This window comes from Psittacula echo (genome assembly GCF_963264785.1).
Source record: "Psittacula echo genome assembly, chromosome: 2".
NCBI classification, from domain to species: Eukaryota; Metazoa; Chordata; class Aves; order Psittaciformes; family Psittacidae; genus Psittacula; species Psittacula echo.
This window is the reverse complement of record NC_137737.1, coordinates 22,742,682-22,762,931: the sequence shown is the minus strand read 5'-3', so window position 1 is coordinate 22,762,931 and position 20,250 is coordinate 22,742,682. Positions and strand designations below refer to the sequence as shown.

At 45.4% G+C, this 20,250-nt stretch overlaps 1 protein-coding gene across 2 annotated transcripts; it reads right to left on the bottom strand.

Annotated features, from left to right (window-relative positions):
- Positions 1-4,024: 4,024 nt before the first annotated feature.
- OXSM (3-oxoacyl-ACP synthase, mitochondrial) lies at positions 4,025-20,232 on the bottom strand (the record flags this gene model as incomplete). 2 transcript variants are annotated; one of them, XM_080611860.1, is made up of 3 exons in its annotated part: positions 20,166-20,232; positions 15,159-16,176; positions 4,025-4,427 (listed from the first exon to the last, which is right to left on the bottom strand). In XM_080611860.1, exons 2-3 carry the CDS (start codon positions 16,139-16,141, stop codon positions 4,025-4,027), a joined length of 1,386 nt encoding a protein of 461 aa, XP_080467986.1. In that variant the 5' UTR covers positions 16,142-16,176; positions 20,166-20,232. The 2 variants fall into 2 exon arrangements, with proteins under 2 accessions (XP_080467986.1, XP_080467987.1); XM_080611861.1 differs by lacking the exon at positions 20,166-20,232 and adding an exon at positions 18,853-18,899.
- Between the last annotated feature and the right edge of the window lie 18 nt (positions 20,233-20,250).

Sequence of the window (20,250 nt, the reverse complement as noted above, 5' to 3'; positions counted from 1 at the left end):
GAATAGAAAAACTACTCCTCATTGACTTTGCTGCAGTGGTAGACTGCCATTATGATTTGCTAACAGTCTCAGGAATCTGCTTTTCTTAGCACATCTGGCTTATAAATCTTTTTTTGTTACTTCCAAATTAATCTGAATCCTTCAAGTAAAGGTAATTTCCTCTCTCTGTTACTGAAAGAAATTCAAGGAGCCTCATTGTTATAAACTCCACCCCATGTACTATGCTAAGAAGGGCACATGTTATGAATAATTTGCCTACACTAATATAGGAAAAGCACTGATAAAAACTGATTTCCACTGTGACAAAGATTTTAGATCTCCTGCTTTTCTAAACAAGGGAACAGAGGAAATTCTCTCATGTTCTGATACAAAGAGTGAAAATGGATAATATCCCTCACCTAGCTGTTAAATTGAAGTTGTGCTTAGAAGAAAAATTAAAAAATCTGAGGTTGACTTATGGGTTGTAGATCAGATTCAGTTTCGTTAGTATTAAGAAATTTAGAGCCTATCCTTGTAAACCAGTTTTGACTGGGTAATGAGCTTCTGCTCAGAAAAGTCAATGGGATAGACAGTGATATCTAGTGGACTGTACATGACATAGAAAGCAACACATATGGAATTATATTTCCAGCTTTGATAGATCTTTCAATATCTTATTGATTCACAAACCTTATCTGTATACAGTGAAGAGAATAATGTTCTGATTACTGGCATGAAGTCCAGCTGGAGGCAAGACACTAATGGAGTACCCCAGAGACCTACTCTGGGACCAGTACTTTTAACACCTTCATTAATGGCCTAGACAATAGGATAGAGGACTCAGCAAGTTGGCTGATGATACCAAACTGGGAGGCGCGGTTGCTACACCAGATGGGTATGCTGCCATCCAGAGACTTGCACAGGCTGGAGAAATGGGCTGACAGAAACCTCACGGATTTCAACAAAGGGGAATTCCAAGTCCTGCACCTAGGGCATACACCATACAGCACCATCTTGCACCATACAGCATTCCCTCAGGCTAACTAGCTGGAAAGTAGCTTGCTAGAAAAAGACCTGGTGGTCTCATGGACCAGCTGCCCTTGCATCAAAGAAGGCCAAAAGCATCATGGGCTGCATTAGTAAGAGCATCAGCAGCAGGCCATGAGAGATGAGCTTTCCTCTCTACAGCTGCACGGCACCAGCACAGTGCTGGGTTCAGTCCTGCACTCCCCAGTGTATGAGAACCATGGACATACTGGAGCAAGTGCAAAGAAGGGCCACAAGGACAATGAAGAAACTGGAGCATCTGATGTAAGAGGAGAGGGTAAATAGAGCTGTGACTGTTCAGCCTTTTCAATGTATTGAAATACCTGATGGGGGAACGAAGAAAAGGAAGCCAGACTTTTCTCATTAGTTTCCATTGAAAGTATAAGAGGCAATGGGCACAAATTTAAATACAAGAAATTCTATTTAAAAGTAAGAAACCTTACAGTGAGGGTGACTGAGCACAGGCACAGGTTACCCAGAGAACTTGTGGAGTCTTCATTCTTGGAGACCCTCAAAACCAGGCTGGACATGGCCCTGAGCAACTTGCTGTAGCTGTCCCTGCTTCGAGCAGGGGGGCTGGACTAGGCTAGCTCCTGAGGTACCTTCCAGCCTCCCCCACTCTGTCATCCTGCCTGGTGCATTTGGCTCCCAGAAGTATGTTGCACCGCTTCAGAAGTAGGCTTCAAAATAAGCACTCTACCAGCATCTCCAGGCTTTTCTTACCAGATTGTAACTAAATCTGATCTTACGAGCCTGAACATTAAGGGGTTTTAATTCAAACTCTGGATCATTACATCTCTTGATTAAGGGACCATTCTAGAGGGAAAGCATTCTGGTTTAATATGTTGGTCAATTTACTCACTTAATAGTTTAGCAACACAGAGATATCTGTTTTCCTTTTAATGTTTGCAGCTACCAATAATAAAGCAGTAATTAGCAGTAAGTAGTCCCAGATCAGCTCAGTGTGGTATGTGATAAAAAGAGATGACTCCAAACAAGTACATAAAATGAAGCCTGTACAAACAAAATGCAAATATAAGGAGTTAATCCTTGGCTCTATTAATTTTAAAAAATCTTCATTCGCTACAGGACACACTATCTATTACTGCATCTAGGCCCATTAAAATTATCCATTATCAAAACACCTAAAGTGGCTGCTGTCATAAAGATTTCATGGTTTAAAGGTTACCTGCAGCCGATGATTAAATGAGCTGAAGTGAGGAGAAAGATTTTTTAATCATTTCAGTTTCTGTTTTATTTTACTGTCTGACAGTGTAATCTGTCTTTTCATGGTTGGTACACAAGAGTCTGCATCCAACACTCCTGGGGCCACAAGCTCTGCTATCAGAGGGAAACAGAAACATATCACTCTGCCACAGTGTTAATTACTGGTCTGCAGCTATGTAACGAGACTGGGCAAGTTTGGTTAGATGGTAATTCAGGTCCCCAATAATGCAGCAGCACCTAGTCTTCCTATATTCCACCCCAGATTACAGCTACCTGAAAAAGTATCTCCAGAAACTTGCTGGATAATTCCCTCCAAATTCACAACCCTGATGCTGGCTTTCTCCTGGAGGCAGAATTTTCTCAATCAATTCCTTTTTGCATATAATTTGCAGATAGTAACGTTGAATTTTATGTCTGCCTTTTACACTGCATGCAGTCCACATCCTCATTCATTGTATTGCTAATATTAATTATCAACAGGATAAGAGGTTTGTAGGTATTTTTTTCCAACAGCAAATTCCCATACTCTATTTGCTCTCAGGCTTATTATGCATTAATCTATTTTGGACTGCATTGTTCTGTATGAGCTCAGCTTCTGAAAGAGTCTTAATTATTCTCTGACTGCATTTTTTCTCATAATTCTCTTTAGATTTCTATTCAGTAAAGACGGCAGATGTAAAATTATGCTCTTCCACATCAGCATTCAGACCATTTGTATAAATAATGAGGTTCTAGGGTAATGCTAAGCCTCATGATAGACCATAAGTAATCCCTTTCCAGAATTAGATTTACTTACAGTATAGCTGCTTTATATGTCCTTTATTTTAAATCCAGTGAGATATTTTGCCTCCACTTACACTGGTCACAAAGAGAACTGGTGAAAAGTCTTTTAATAACGTAACTCATCAATAGGGATGTCTGACTTCACTCACATCTGCGCTATCAAGGCACTACTTGGCTAAGATGCTGACTGGAGCCAGAAGAACAGCTGAAGTTGTTCACTTGTTCTTTGCAAGAGACAACCTAATCCACCATCAATATGTCAGCTGTAGGTATAATTTTATTTTCCTGTTCTCTTTCTTCCTCTTACCCTCATCACAAGACCCAGATTTATTTCCTGCATGTGGTGGGGTTTTTTTGGCTAAAAGATTCTTTGCTTTTTCTGAGTTTGGCTATTTCTATTTCTCCATTTTGGCAGAACAGCCAGAGGATAGAGTCTTTTTCCTTTCTGTGTAACTATCTTGTAAATCCTTAATACTTTCATATCTACCTTGCTATTCTTGTCCAAAATTTCAGAACAAACCAGGTTACCTACTAATTCTCTCCATATGCCAAATGGAAGATGTATCAGCCATGCTGTATGCATCCTTCACTGTTACCACTCCACACCATGACTAATGAAGTAACACAACACACAGAAACTAGTTTGTTAGCCAGCCTCCCTTTTGCATAAATGTTTCTGAGCAATTTCTGTGTCACATGCATATGAAAACTCTGTTCTAATGAAATAAACCCACAAAATGGTCAATGTCTCCTCTTCTACTCGAGAATAAAAACTTCTTTACAACACGAAGAATAGGTCTTTAATTTACTTTTATTAAAATTAGTGAAAAAAGTTCTGTCTTCTAAAATTACCGATTTTAGGGTGAAGAAAGTTCTTATGTATCAAATGAGCAATTCTCAAAGCTGAGAAAAGAGCACAGTATATACCAAGGGTGGCAGTACAGAAAATCATTGTCAGTGTCATTTTTCAAAACACGCACAGCATAAGTTAAACACTTGAAAAGCACAAAGTTGCATTAGTGCCACCAAAACCAAATGAATTTGTGAGTGCTATACGTCGTTTTTCAGTCTTCCACTTCTGAGCTGTTAATGGAACATAATTGAGATCAAACTCTGCCTCTGTTTTCTCTAAGTTTAGAGTAGGTGGCAGAACTCCATGGTAACAGGACAGTGCAGTAAAAGCTGCTTCAATAGCTCCTGCAGCCCCCAAGAGATGTCCTGTTGCTCCTTTTGTTGAGGAAACAGCAATATTACATGAGTGATCTTTAAAAAGTCTCTTGATTGCTTGATTCTCAGCAGCATCTCCTAGAGGTGTAGAAGTTGCATGTGCATTGATGTATGTAATGTCTTCAGGTTTGATCTCAGAATCTTTTATTGCAGCAGACATGCACCTAATTAAAAAAGAAGACAGAATGAATTTCCCATTGGCTTTTTAACACATGTACAAAACAAAAGCAAAAGTATAGGATGTTTTAGAATGTTTATCATCTATGAAAATCTGCATGACATCCTTTATCAAGATGTAAATTACAAGAGATGGATTCACATAACTAAACACACCCGCATTTACATTTAGCCACCCAAGAAAGATAGTAGTGGTGAGATCCACTAAAAAGTCAGCTACCTGCTGCTAAAAATTCCACAGTTGGGAAAAATACAGAAAGAAAGAAGATATAACTCCACAGACTACATCAATATCTCAAAGATCCTTTTCAATGCAAAATTAAAAACAAACAAACATTTGAGATTGAAATAGCAACTGAAATAATTGCAAAAATTTATCATCTGTCCACTGAAGTTTCTCTAGTATAGTAATGCATTAATGTAACATTCAGTACAACGGACTAAGAAATCCCCTTCCCATTCTAAGTGAAAAGATTCCCTAGTTTTTACTAGTTTTTATTTCCCCTCATATTTGCAGTATTAGGGAACTGGAAAAAAAAAAATCTATCAAACAAAAATATTGGGCAATGAAAGAAAAATTCTGCAGTCATGCTCCTCTTGAGCATGCTTCCCAGAAGCTAGAAATGTCAATGAGATAGCACAAATTCCTATATTGAAAATTAAATATACTAAAAGTCACACTTTTCTATTCTGACATTGTATGTTTCATTTAAACTCTTGATAACCTGTGGACTTTGACTGCCTCCATAAAATACTTTTTTCTATGAAAACCACAGAAGGATCAATACAGCTCCATACTGTGATTTTCTCACAGATTTCCTACAGAAAGAGATGAATCCAACGTCTCTCCTTGCATGCACAGCTTAACTAAGTATCTCTGAGCAAAAGACCACTGACTCTTTTGAAATCCACGAAAAATAAGTAAATAAAAGGAAGCTCAAAAAAAAGACAGCACAGGCTGTTGGTCACATTTAAATGTCTCCAGTATGGCCTTCTACCCTCAGAAGCATCCAGCTTAGCTTAGGTTGGAAGTCACTGATGCCCACTGCCAGTAGACAGTGAGGCAACACTCAGGCAAAAAGGATTACTGAGGGAAAGATACATTAATTTAGTTAAATGTCAGCTGCAAGGCACATTTACATTTACAGATCAAGTGTGTAGAACACACTTTATATCCACACTTCTGAGTCTGGCTTTGCCTGTCCTTTCCTGCAGGTTTTTTCCAACATATGTATTAGTCTCCAACTGAAGTCAGTGTCGTGGTTTAAGCCAGTCGGCAAGTCAGCAGTTTCTGCTCCCCCCCGACACACACCCTGCAGGGATGGGGAGGAGAATCGAAAGAATGTAACTCCCATGGGTTGAGATAGAAACAGTCCAGTAACTAAGGTATAACACAAATCACTACTGCTACCACCAATAATAATAATGATAAGAGAAATAACAAGGGAAGAGAATACGATACCACCCACCAAAAACAAGCCCGACAGAGCAGAGAGCCTGCCCTCCCGGGTAGCTCCCAGTTACATCCCCCGGCATGATGTGCTGTGGTATGGAATACCTCTTTGGCTAGTTTGGGTCAGGTGTCCTGTCCCTGCTTCCTCCCGGCTTCCCCTCCTCCCTGGCAGAGCATGAGACTCACAAAGTCCTTGGTCAGGGTAAACATTCTGACCAGCAACTGAAAACATCGGTTTTATCAGTATTATTCCCAGGCCGAAAGTCAAAACCGCAGCACTGCACCAGCTACTAAGAAGGAGAAAAAGTGACTGCTGCTGCTGAACCCAGGACAGTATCCACCCCTTATTCCATACCATTCATGTCATGCTCAGATCCCACATTTTCAATACACCCTCACTCTCATCTCAGTGCACTGTTATCTTAGTGCATGGACCAATCCCTATAAAGCTGCTGAGTCCATCCGATCCATGATGTTGGGCTCCATCACTTATAACAGTTTTTCAGGGCAGGAGAGGCTGTGTGCAGTGTTGGATCGTTGCCTGCTGATGCTGAACGTTCCTTTATTGCAGAATTCGTCTGGTTCTATCAAAGTTCATTCTCTGTTGGGACGACGGTCGGAGGGAAGTCAGGGCCAGTCACTGGTGCCCTACAGACTTCTAGTTGATGGGCTATAAAAGTATTACATAGCAGGCAACAGCGTACAATTGAGTTCATTGGCTGTTTTCCCCTAAAATCAAATCCCCTTGAGGTACGCATCGGACTTCCCCATCTTTCCGCATTACCCACCAAGTATATCCAGGTCCCTGAGCAAAAGCAATCCCACAAGTGGGTTTGCCTTTACCTGAAGCAGGAATAACCCAGACTGTCTTCCCCAGCAAATTCTTCATGTGCACCACAGGAACTTTGTCCCCCTCTACCATATGTAAAAGTTCTGACTGTGCTGGGCCAGCCCTGTTGGCAGATCCTCTGGTGTGGACCAACCAGGTGGCCTTGGTAAGTGTGTATCCCAATGCTTGAAAGTTCCCCCACCCATTGCTCTCAATGTAGTTTTTAACAGCCCATTGTACCGTTCGATTTTCCCAGAGGCTGGTGCATGGTAGGGGATGTGATATACCCACTCAATGCCATGCTCTTTGGCCCAAGTGTCTATAAGGTTATTCCGGAAATGAGTCTCATTGTCTGACTCAATTCTCTCTGGGGTGCCGTGTCGCCACAAAATCTGGTTCTCAAGGCCCAGGATAGTGTTCCGGGCAGCGGCATGGGGCACAGCGTATGTTTCCAGCCATCCAGTGGTTGCTTCCACCATGGTAAGCACATGGCGCTTGCCTTGGCAGGTTGGTGGGAGTGTGATATAATCAATCTGCCAGGCCTCCCCATATTTATACTTCAGCCATCGTCCTCCATACCAAAGAGGCTTTAACCGTTTGGCTTGTTTAATTGCAGCACGTTTCACACTCATGAATAACCTGGGCAATAGTGTCCATCGTTAAGTCCACCCCTCGATCATGGGCCCATCTATATGTTGCATCTCTGCCCTGATGACCTGAAGTGTCATGGGCGCATCTAGGTGCCCCACGCCACTGCCTGGAACACTATCCTGGACCTTGAGAAGCAGATTTTGTGGCAGATTTTCTCCTTCTAGTAGCTGGTGCAGTGCTGTGGTTTTGACTTTCGGCCTGGAAATAATACTGACAAAACCAATGTTTTCAGTTGCTGGTCAGCATGTTTAGTCTGACCAAGGACTTTGTGAGTCTCATGCTCTGCCAGGGAGGAGGGGAAGCCGGGAGGAAGCAGGGACAGGACACCTGACCCAAACTAGCCAAAGAGGTATTCCATACCATAGCATGTCATGCCGGGGGATGTAACTGGGAGCTATCCGGAAGGGCACGTCCTCTTTTTCTGTCAGGCTCTTTTCCGGCAGGCGGTATCCTATTCTCTTCCCTTGTTATTTCCCTTATCATTATTATTATTGGTGGCAGCAATAGTGATTTGTGTTATACCTTAGTTACTGGACTGTTCTTATCTCAACCTGTGGGAGTTACATTCTTTCGATTCTCCTCCTCATCCCTCTGGGGAGGTGGGGGGGAAGTAGACTGCGTGGTTCTAATTTACGGCCTGGGCTTAAACCACGACAACAGGAAGGCGTCCAGGAGAGTTTTGAATGTCTCCAGAGAAGGAGACTCCACAACCTCCCTGGGCAGCCTGTTCCAGTGTTCCGTTACCCTCACTGAGAAGAAGTTTCTTCTCAAATTTAAGTGGAACCTCTTGTGTTCCAGTTTGAGCCCATTACCCCTTGTCTTACCATTGGTTGTCACCGAGAAGAGCCTGGCTCCATCCTCGTGTCACTCCCCCTTTATATATTTATAAACATTAATGAGGTCACCTCTCAGCCTCCTCTTTTCCAAACTAAAGAGACCCAGCTCCCTCAGCCTTTCCTCATAAGGGAGATGCTCCACTCCCTTAATCATCTTTGTCACCCTGCGTTGGACTCTCTCCAGCAGTTCCCTGTCCTTCTTGAACCGAGGGGCCCAGAACTGGACACAATATTCCAGATGCAGTCTCACCAGGGCAGAGTAGAGGGGAAGGAGGACCTCTCTTGACCTACTGACCACCCCCCTTCTAATACACCCCAGGATGCCATTGGCCTTCCTGGCCACAAGGGCACAGTGCTGGCTCATGGTCATCCTGCTGTCCACCAGGACCCCCAGGTCCCTTTCCCCTACACTGCTAATAGGTTATTCCCCAACCTGTACTGGAAGCTGGGGTTGTTCCTACCCAGATGTAACACTCTACACTTCCCCTTGTTATATTTCATCCCATTTTTCACAGCCCAACTCTTCAGCCAGTCCAGGTCTCGCTGGATGGCAGCACAGCCTTCTGGCATGTCAACCACTCCTCCCAGCTTAGTGTCATCAGCAAACTTGCTGATAGTGCACTCAATTCCCTCATCCAGGTCACTGATGAAGATATTGAATAATACCAGCCCCAGCACTGACCCCTGAGGCACCCCACTAGATACCGGCCCCCAACTAGACTCCGCCCCATTGACCACAACTCTCTGGCTTCTCTCCTTCATCCAGTTCGCAGTCCACCTCACCACCCGACCATCCAGTTCACACTTCCTCAGTTTAGCTGTGAGGATGCTGTGGGAGACTTTGTCAAATGCTTTACTGAAGTCAAGGTAGACCACATCCACCGCTCTGCCACAATCCAACCACCTTGTTATGTCTTCATAAAAGGCTATGAGGTTGGTCAAGCATGACTTCCCCTTGGTGAAGCCATGTTGACTGCCCCTAATGACCCTCTTATCCTTGACATGCCTTAAGATGGCATCAAGGATAAGGTGTTCCATCACTTTCCCAGGGATGGAGGTGAGGCTGACCGGTCTATAGTTACCCGGGTCTTCCTTCTTGCCCTTTTTGAAGACTGGAGTGACATTTGCTCTCCTCCAGTCCTCAGGCACCTCTCCCGTTTCCCAAGACTTGGCAAAGATGATGGAGAGTGGTCCAGCAACGACTATAGCCAGCTGTCTCAGTACCCGGGGGTGCATTCCATCGGGACCCATGGATTTATGGATGTCCAGATTGCTCAATTGCTCCCTAACCCAGTCCTCATCAACTAAGGCAAACTCCTCCAATTTCACAACTTCCTCTGGGTCCTCAGGGGTACGGGGCTCCTCAGGACAGACTCCAGCAGAGTAGACAGAGACAAAGGCGGCATTCAGCAACTCTGCCTTCTCTGTATCTTCCATCACCAGCGCACCCACCCCATTCATCAGTGGGCCTACATTACCTCTGATGTTGGTTTTATCTGCCATATATTTGAAAAAACTCTTTCTGTTGTCCTTGACCCCTCTCGCCAGGTTTAATTCTAAGGAGGCCTTAGCTTGCCTCCCTACATCATCTGGCAACAGCCTTATATTCTTCCCAAGTGGCCAGCCCCTCCTTCCATGATCTGTGAACTCTCCTCTTCCATTTGAGCTTACCCAGCAGTTCCTTGTCTAACCACACAGGTCTCCCGGCTCCCTTCCTTGACTTCCTACATGTTAGGATGCTTTGATCTTGAGCTTGGTAGAAGCAGTCCTTGAATGCTAGCCAACTATCTTGGGCCCCTTTACCTTCGAACAGCCTTGCCCATGGGATTTCCCCCAGCAATTGTTTGAAAAGGCCAAAGTTTGCCCTGCTGAAGTCCAGGGTTGCAATTCTACTTGCTATTCTGTTCCTGCCGCACAAGATCCTAAACTCCACCATTTCATGGTCACTACAACCGAGGCAGCCTTCAACCTTTACTGCTTCAACTAGACCCTCCTTGTTAGTGAGGATGAGATCCAGCAGTGCTCCTCTCCTAGTCGGTTCCTCCACCATTTGCATCAGAAAGTTATCATCAATGCACTGGAGGAACCTCCTGTACTGTGGCTGGGTTGCTGAGTAGTCTTTCCAGCAAACATCAGGGAAGTTAAAATCCCCCACGACGACCAGGGCCTGTGACTCTGAGGCCACTCTCAGCTGCCTGTAGAAGGCCTCATCAACTTCCTCACCCTGATCCGGTGGCCTGTAATAGACACCTACAACAGTACCACCCCTGCCAGCCTGCCCCTTAATTCTCACCCATGGACTCTCAACCTGCTCCTCATCTGTGCCAGGACAGTACTCAGTACATTGTAGCTGCTGTCTTGCGTAAAGAGCAACTCCGCCACCCCGCCTGGCTGGCCTGTCTTTCCTGAAAAGGCCATAGCCATCTATGAGCACGTTCCAGTCATGTGAACTGTCCCACCATGTCTCTGTAATTGCCACCAGATTATAATCTCATGAATAACCTGGGCAATAGTGTCCATTGTTAAGTCCACCCCTCGATCACAGGTCCATCTATATGTTGCATCTCTACCTTGATGACCTTTAGTGTCATGGGCCCACAAGGCCAAAAATAATTCACCTTTATGTTGCCAGTCTAAGTACATCTGAGCCACTTCAATCTTAGCAGCTTTATCCACTTGTTGGTTGTTCTGGTGTTCCTCAGTGGCCCGACTCTTGGGTACATGGGTGCCTACATGGCGTACCTTCACCACCAGATTCTGCACCCGGGCAGCGATATCTTGCCACAGTGCAGCAACCCAGATGGGTTTACCTCTGCGTTGCCAATTGCTCTGCTTCCATTGCTGCAACCACCCCCACAGGGCATTTGCCACCATCCATGAGTCAGTATAGAGATAAAGTACTGGCCACTTTTCTTGTTCAGCAATGTCCAGGGCCAGCTGGATGGCTTTCACCTCGGCAAACTGACTCGATTCACCCTCTCCTTCAGCAGTTTCTGCAACTTGTCATCGAGGACTCCATAAGGCTGCTTTCCATCTCTGATGCTTTCCCACAATACAGCAGGACCCATCAGTAAACAAGGCATACCTCTTTTCACTTTCTGAGAGTTTATTGTATGGTGGGGCCTCTTCAGCACGCATCACCTCCTCCTCTGGTGACATTCCAAAATCTTTGCCCTCTGGCCAGTCCATAATGACTTCTAGAATGCCTGGACGACTGGGATTTCCTATTTGAGCTCATTGTGTAATTAGTGCACCCATTTACTCCATGTAGCATCAGTTGCATGATGTGTAGAGGAGACCCTGCCTTTGAACATCCAGCCCAGCACGGGCAACCGGGGTGCCAGGAGCTGTGCTTCAGTGCCAATCACCTCCGAAGCAGCTTGAACCCCTTCATAGGCTGCCAGTATCTCTTTCTCAGTTGGGGTATAGCTGGCCTCAGATCCTTTGTATCCCCGACTCCAAAAGGCGAGGGGCCGACCTCAAGTCTCTCCTGGAGCTTTCTGCCAGAGGCTCCAGGTAGGACCGTTCTCCCCGGCTGCGGTGTACAGTACATTTTTTACATCTGGCCCATTCCGGACTGGTCCAAGGGCTACTGCATGAACTATCTCACATTTAATTTGCTCAAAGGCTTGTTGTTGCTCAGGGCCCCATTTAAAATCATTCTTCTTCCGGGTCACATGATAGAGAGGGCTTACAATCGAACTGTAATTTGGGATGTGCATTCTCCAGAACCCCACAGCACCCAAGAAAGCTTGTGTTTCTTTCTTATTAGTTGGTGGAGACATTGCTGTTATCTTGTTGATCACATCTGTGGGGATCTGGCGACGTCCATCTTGCCATTTTACTCCCAAAAATTGAATCTCCTGTGCAGGTCCCTTGATCTTACTCCATTTTATGGCAAAACCAGATTTCAGCAGGATTTGGATTATTTTCCTCCCTTTCTCAAAGACTTCTTCCGCTGTATCGTCCCACACGATAATGTCATCAATGTATTGCAGGTGTTCTGGAGCTTGCCCCTGTTCCAGTGCATTCTGGATCAGTCCATGGCAGATGGTAGGGCTGTGTTTCCACCCCTGGGGCAGTCGGTTCTAAGTGAACTGGACACCCCTCCAAGTAAAAGCAAACTGTGGCCTGCACTTTGCTGCCAAAGGAATTGAGAAGAATGCATTGGCAATATCAATCGTAGCATACCACTTGGCTGCCTTTGACTCTAATTCATACTGAAGTTCTAGCATGTCCAGTACGGCAGCACTCAATGGTGGTGTGACTTCATGCAGGCCACGATAGTCTACTGTTAGTCTCCACTCTCCGTTAGACTTTCGCACTGGCCATATGGGGCTATTAAAGGGTGAGTGGGTCCTCCTGATCACTCCCTGATTCTCCAGTCTATGGATCAGCTTATGGATGGGAATCAGGGAGTCTCGGTTGGTGCGATATTGCCATCGGTGCACTGTTGTGGTCACGATTGGCACTTGTTGTTCTTCGACCTTCAGCAACCCCACAACAGAAGGATCCTCTGAGAGACCAGGCAAGGTGGACAGCTGCTCAATTTCCTCAGTCTCCAAAGCAGCAATACCAAAAGCCCATCGGTACCCTTTTGAGTCTTCGAAGTACCCTCTCCTGAGGTAATCTATGCCGAGGATGCATGGAGCCTCTTGACCAGTCACAGTGAGATGCTTTTGCCATTTCCTCCCAGTCAGGCTGATCTCAGTCTCCAGTACAGTCAACTCTTGCGATCCTCCTGTCACTCCAGAAATATAGATGGGTTCCACTCCTTGACAGCTTGATGGCATCAGGGTACACTGTGCACCCATATCTACTAGAGCCTTATACTTCAGTGGGACTTACGTGCCAGGCCATCTGATCCACACAGTCCAGTAAATCCGATTGTCCCCTACCTCCACCTGGCTGGAGGCAGGGCCCCTCTAATAGTCATCACAACGTTGGACACTTAAGTCGTGTTGAAAGGGATTATTCTTCGTTATCACAGGAGCTAGAGTAAAATCAGCTCTTCCGCTCCATCTGGGAACCTGCTCGCCAGAGACTGAAGCCGCAGCTCTCATGGGATGATCAGCCTTGACCCTTGTTCCTATTTTCAATTCACGCACCCGTTCCTCCAAAGCTGAAGTAGGTTTTCCATCCCACTTCGTCATGTCTTCTCCATGATCCCACAGGTAAGACCATAGGGTAGCCCGTGGCGTATACCTTCTATATCTTCTCTCTCAAACAATAGGACGCCTTTTGTTAATAGCTGAGACGTGTGTTGGTACACGTGAGGAGCTGGATAAATCAGATAGATCGTCCCTCAATTGTTTGAGATCCTGGAATACCTCTTTGGCTAGTTTGGGTCAGGTGTCCTGTCCCTGCTTCCTCCCGGCTTCCCCTCCTCCCTGGCAGAGCATGAGACTCACAAAGTCCTTGGTCAGGGTAAACATTCTGACCAGCAACTGAAAACATTGGTTTTATCAGTATTATTCCCAGGCCAAAAGTCAAAACCACAGCACTGCACCAGCTACTAAGAAGGAGAAAAAGTGACTGCTGCTGCTGAACCCGGGACAGTCAGTTACTAGATGTCAAAAATAGATTCTCCTGATTCTTTTTGATGCAGCAAATAAAATTCCCCCAGAGAAGTAAGAGAAGCATATACATGGATTTAATCCATATACCACGGCAGTAATAAAATACTGGTTTGAAAATTGTATTAAAATGTATTATCTCATCTCAAGGGTGGAAAAGCTCAACATTTTTAGATGCCAAGATTAATTTTGAACTACTTCCCACTGTGAATTCAATTTATATGCTACTGCGATCATAAAACACATGAAAAATTCTGTTACAATATGCTGCCATATCATCTCAAGGGTAAACAAGCCTGAAAATCTGAAAGACAACACCGCTGATTACTCAGCTCACACCCAAGTCTGCAGAACAATTAAGTATGAATCACAGAGCATAAAGGGAAAACATGGTATATTACACCTCTTGGAAAATCTGTTAACCCAACAAAGATGCAAACACACCTTTACAATACCGTGCAGGAATTTGATCCATTTGTGCAGTGATGTATTGAATTTTGTTACTCACATACATTCAGAATAATGCAAACTAAATCTTTACTAAAGATTCCAGTGTCAGCAGTAGTATTCAGCCTACACAAAGCTCCCAAACTTACATACGTAATTTAACTGACAATTTAATTAGGTCAATGATAACAAATTAATATCATCTACTTGTGAACTGGTTTTGATGAAAGTAACAATGATGAAGCTAAAGTCCATTTGTTATGCCCCTCCACCAACACTCTTAGCTGCATCAAGAATGAAGTATTTAAACATGCTTGTAGCACCAGCATATGAACTAAATGCTTTCCCTACGAAGAGCTCAAGTCTTTTCTAAATAAGAATAGCCACAGTTAATGCTAATTACACATATGGTAATTATTCTAACAAACTAAATCCTACAAGCGCTCTACAGTTTTCATCACTCGGGATTTCTTCAGGAATGCTATTCTCCTTTCAGAACACAACAAATGACACAACCTGCTTTTACAGTGGGGTCTCTCCTCTCTATGGACAAAGTGCAAAGGAGAACCTGAAAAAGGTACTATCATACCACAAAAATCTTAAAAAAGAGGTTTCCTTTATCACTTCATGTGAACAGCTGTAGGCATCAAACACAAAATATTTCCACATTCAGAAAGTTTTCATAACTATATGCAAAAAAGCTGATTCTAGCAAGAACTGGCCATCACTTTGTTACTAGAAGAAGAAAATTGGGGCAAAACCTTACCAGATGTTCTTTCAGTTTTCAGGTTACATTTTCTGGCTTTTGGAATACTAATTCAAGATTGAACAGCATTTCTCTAGGAAAAGCATGCAATAACAGAAACAAATGTATTCACTATAATTAGCATATGAAGCATGTACCATAATCAACATACAGTTCTTACCTGAATGCACCATCTCCCTCTGGATTAGGTGCTGTTATGTGGCAAGCATCACCAGACAGTCCATAACCTAGAACTTCTGCATATATCCTAACACCTCTTTGTACAGCATGTCCATACTCTTCCAAGACCAACACAGCAGCACCCTCTCCCATTACAAATCCTTCTCTCCGTGAATCAAATGGTCGGCAGGCCATTTTAGGGCTTGAGTTAAAACTCGTGCTGAGGGCCCGAGCTCTTGCAAACCCAGCCAAGGACAAAGGACTAATGCAAGCCTCAGTCCCTCCAGCCAACATGATATCTGCATCACCAGCGGCAATAAATCTAAAGGAGTCTCCAACAGCATGTGCGCCTGTGGTACAAGCAGTTGACACAGCATGATTTGGCCCTTTCAGTTGGTATTTAATGCTGATATGGCCTGCTGCCATATTGACCAAAATCTTTGGGACAAAGAATGGGCTGACCTTGTTATAACCCTTTGTTTTAAATAAAGCAGCTGTATCAGAAATCTCTTCCAGTGGAACCATTCCCATCCCAATTGCCACACCAGCACGTAAGCGATCTTCTTCAGACTGGGGAGACCAGCTGGAGTCCTTCATTGCCAGATCTGCTGCACCAATGGCCATCACAGTGGCGGAACTCATGGATTTGGTCTCTGATTTTGATACAAACATTTCTTCACTGAACTGACCTTCCCCATTTCCCCTTGGCACACAAGCAGCCACTTTACATGGGATGCCTGCATATTCTTCCCCCTCGAGTGCTACAATCCCACTGTCTCCTTGGAGAAGGTTCTTCCACACAAACTCAGTCCCCACACCAAGAGGGGACACTAAGCCAATACCTGTAACTACTACTTTCCTTCGACGTTCAGGCAGTGACTTGCTGAAAGCTCTTCTGTGGTTTTGTAAATGCAGACTTAAATTCAGACTTCCGAGCTGAAGCTTTGCAATCTTTAACAGATGCCATGAGCACTGTGAGAACATGGTAGAAATCAATCACTTCAAGCACGTTCCTGTAACTGGGATAAAAAAAAAAGGACACAAACATATCAATAAAGCAGCTAATGTGGAAAACGTCACAATTACACTAAATCAATTAAAATCTGCTTTTTAAATGAAAGCCTACTTTCAACCCTGAAGAAAGATGGATGTAGCTTCCGTCTCTGTAATCATGAGTTATGGCAGACAGGGCATAGAAATACACTCACTTTATGACTGCCTCTAGTGGACTATTCTAGCTTAAGCTGCTCATGAATATGATTTTGCACTGCTGTGGACTACAAGGCACTCTCTGGTTTTGCTGCAAAACTCCTCCCCACGCCTTTAACCACCAGCTGTCTGGAGGTATCAACAATGAGTACTAACAGCTTCAGTCATCTCAGGGAGGAAGTTTATGTTCACCTGTAACTGTATGCCCTATCACTATTCTGTTAAGGATGTTGCCATCTCAATCTTTTTGCCAGGCAAAATGGTCTAGAAAACTCAGAACAGGAGTCATAGAATCATAGAACACCAGGGTGGAAGGGACCTCAAGAGTCATCTGGTCCAACCTTTCTCAGCAAAAGTCGAGACAGCCTTCCTGGCTCTGCCACCAAGGCACGTATCAAGGTAATTACATATCTTGGGCATGACTCCTCATCTTTCTACCTCAACCTACCCTTCATGAGCTTTGGGTTATTTAGACCATCAGGGGACAGCACCTCAGCTGTGTTTGAGCAAGATGTACCCCACCACCACCTCCTTTGAAGATAACCCTACCAGATCTCAGGTACCATGAGGCATGTGGAGTGATGGCAGCAGGGCACAAGTAATTTGGGCATACAAGAGGGCCATGCCAAACAGAAATGCTGCAACACTGCACTGCAGCCCTTCTGCCTTGCCTCAGCATCTGCCAGGCTGGGAGCTGGTCTGATCACACACATCTGGCACACAGGAGCAGGGCAGAGGCTGCAGTTTTGCTCTGCCAACACCTATGACAGGCTTCAGCAGGTCACCTTGATCCTGGATTTACAGCAGGAAGGTCAAAATTTACCCCAGAAGAAACAATGTAAATATATCTGTTGAGGTTTAGAAGAACAACTGTCTTAGTTTAGGTAGATAATGACTGACTGAAAGAAGGCTAAGGGGCCCCAGAGGAGGATAATAACATTCAGATGAAGGATGCATAACTCTTTAGTGACAAGTTGGCAATAAAACTGATTTTGGAGGTATCCTGAAGTGGACTGCCTTCATTATAATACTAAAAATCACTCCCCCTTAAGGTAAGAGACCTTTGCCCACAGACAGCCTTACTCACAGGACAGGCATAGTGAAATAAATCCATACTGTGTCTTTAAATAGAGATGAGAGAATGTAAGAGCCAGTGACTGTAGATTACAGCCCGATCATTGTAACTACATTGTACTACCTTGAACTTTTGCATATAAATGTAATAAAGCAGTCAGTGTGGCATGCAGTGTGCCTGACCTGCAGAAATGTACCACCAAGCACACTGCAGATCAAATAGTATATCCTCTCTAAACAGACTAGGAGTGTGCTTCAAGAGTTTTTCTTCAAACAGGCAACAAACTGCTTTTTGCCTCATAAAAAGGGCAACTGAGCATTGATAGGTCTTTGGTAAAATACATAGGGAGCTGCATGGGGAACATACAGGGATGCTGGGCTCATGCACTCCTGCTAAGATCATCAAATCATAGAATCACAGAATCATTGGGGTTGGAAGGAACCTCTGGAGATCATCCAGTCCAACCCCTCTACCAAGGCAGAGCCACCCAGAGCAGGTTACACAGGAACGTGTCCAGGTGGGTGTTGAATGTCTCCAGAGAGGGAAACTCCACAACCCCCCTGGGCAGCCTGTTCCAGTGCTCTGCCACCCTCAGTGCAGAGAAGTTCTTCCTCATGTTGAGGTGAAACTTCTGGTGTTTTAGTTTATGACCACTGCTCCTTGTCCTGTCACTGGGCATCAGTGAAGAATCTGGCAACATCCCCCTGGCACCCACCTTTGAGATATTTACATGCACTAATGAGATCCCCTCGCAGTCTGCTCTTCTCCAGACCAAACAGGCCCAGTTCCTGCAGTCTCTCCTCATAAGAGAGAAAATGCACACACGCTTTTTCCCATGGGAGCACAAGTACACCACAGTGGCGTTAAAAAGTAAAAAGATAAAACCAGCACTTACTAAAGAGGGCTTCTCTTTTAAAAAAAACTAAGGCTGCTTTAAATCCTGGCCCAAATTTGTCATTGTACATTTTTCTGACAAGTAGCCTGGGTATTTTAAGACGAGGCAGTATACATAATATAATTGCAGAGGTCTGATGACCACTGGTGATGGCCTAACACACAGCTTTCTACAACACGCTTGTCAACTGCTGTATGATGATCAGGAGCCCTTGTCTGGCCCTCGCAACGCTACATGGCGTACCGTGGAAGAGATAAACAAGCGGTGGTGATCTCTGCCCCGTACCAAGAGCTGCCGGACCTCACCGTGCGTTTAAAGGTTATTAACTACTTCTAACGTTTAAACCACTAGTTAAACCCTGACGCCACGTGACTCCCCTGCACCACAATTGCCGTCCCGCCCGGCTCCGATAGGGGGAGCCTCTCCGGCGGCCCCGCACGTGAATGTGAGCGCTTCCGCTCCCCGTCCCGCTCTCTCCGCCAGAGCCCTCCACTCTACCTCCGCCGACCACGCTACCTTCGCCGGCCACACTTCACACTCCCGCCACTCCACGGAGCTGGTTGAGTCTCCCTCCGCCGTCCAGAGGGCGCCCGGACGCACCACCCGGCAGGCAGCGGGAGAGACGGACACGCCGCGGCTTTGTAGCCGATCGCTGATGTCACGATTGGTGAGGAGCCGCCCGAGCAGATCGATAGCTCGGCGGTGGACGGCGCGGCCTGGCGGCGCTTAATGCGGAGCGGTGACTCGACCGGCCCCGAGGCGGGCCGGAGCAGGCAGGAGGTTGTAGTCCAGAGAACAGGTAAAGATGGGGAAATGACTTCTTCCCCCAAAAGGCGCTTTGAGAACACACAAAGGGAGAGCAAAAATACTAGGCAACCCCCCGAACTCACGGTCCCAGTGGAGTAATAGGCAAGAAGGTAACGCTAAGACCGTGAGGGACGCCTTGTCGTGTCCCATCGGTTTCCCCAATACCGCATTCGTGCTGCATGCATTTCCGCACTGAGCTGTCAAAACTGCAGCGGTGAACAGCACATAACTACGTAACTCAGGGCCATCACACACACATGTGTAAGGAGCTCCTCAGGACCATGCTATGGATTTTTTTCCAGGCCCATTTTATATTTCACCATAACTAATTCCTTAGAGCAGTTTTCCTGCCGACAGTTTGCTCCCTTGCTCTAGTCCCAGTGCTCCTCTGATCGCCATTCTGCTACCTGCATTCCTCAGATCCCATCCTTCACCAGCTTCTAACTTTGCCACCATTCCTGGTAGAAAGGACTCGGGGGTGCTGATTAACAGTGCTGAACATGAGCCAACTTGTGTCCAGGCAGCCAAGAAGGCCAACAGCATCCTGGCCTGTATCAGCAATAGTGTGGCCAGCAGGGCCAGGACAGGGATCATTGCCCTGTTCTGGGGACTGGTGAGGCAGCACCTCAAACCCTGTGTTCAGTTCTGGGCCTCTCACTACAAGAGGGACATTGAAGTGCTGGAGTGGGTCCAGAGAGGGACAACAAAGCTGGTGAAGGGTCTGGAGCACAAGTGTGATGAGGAACAGCTGAAAGACCTCGGTGTATTTAGTCTGGAGAAGAGGATGCTTAGGGGGGACTTTATTGCTCTACAACTGCCTGACAGTAGGATGGGGAGAGGTGGGAGTCAGTCTCTTCTCCCAATTAACAAGTGATAGAACAAGATGTAATGGTTTCAAGCTGCATCAGGGGAGGTTTAGATTAGATATGAGGAAAAATCTCTTCACCAAGAGGGTGGTCAAGCATTGGAACAGGCTGCCCTAGGCAGTGGTGGAATCACTGATTTCTGAAGTGTTCACAAACCGTGTAGATGAGACCCTCAGAGCCATGGTTTTGTGGTGGTCTTGGCAGTGCTGGGGTAAAGATCCTTCGCAGCCGAGCTCATTCT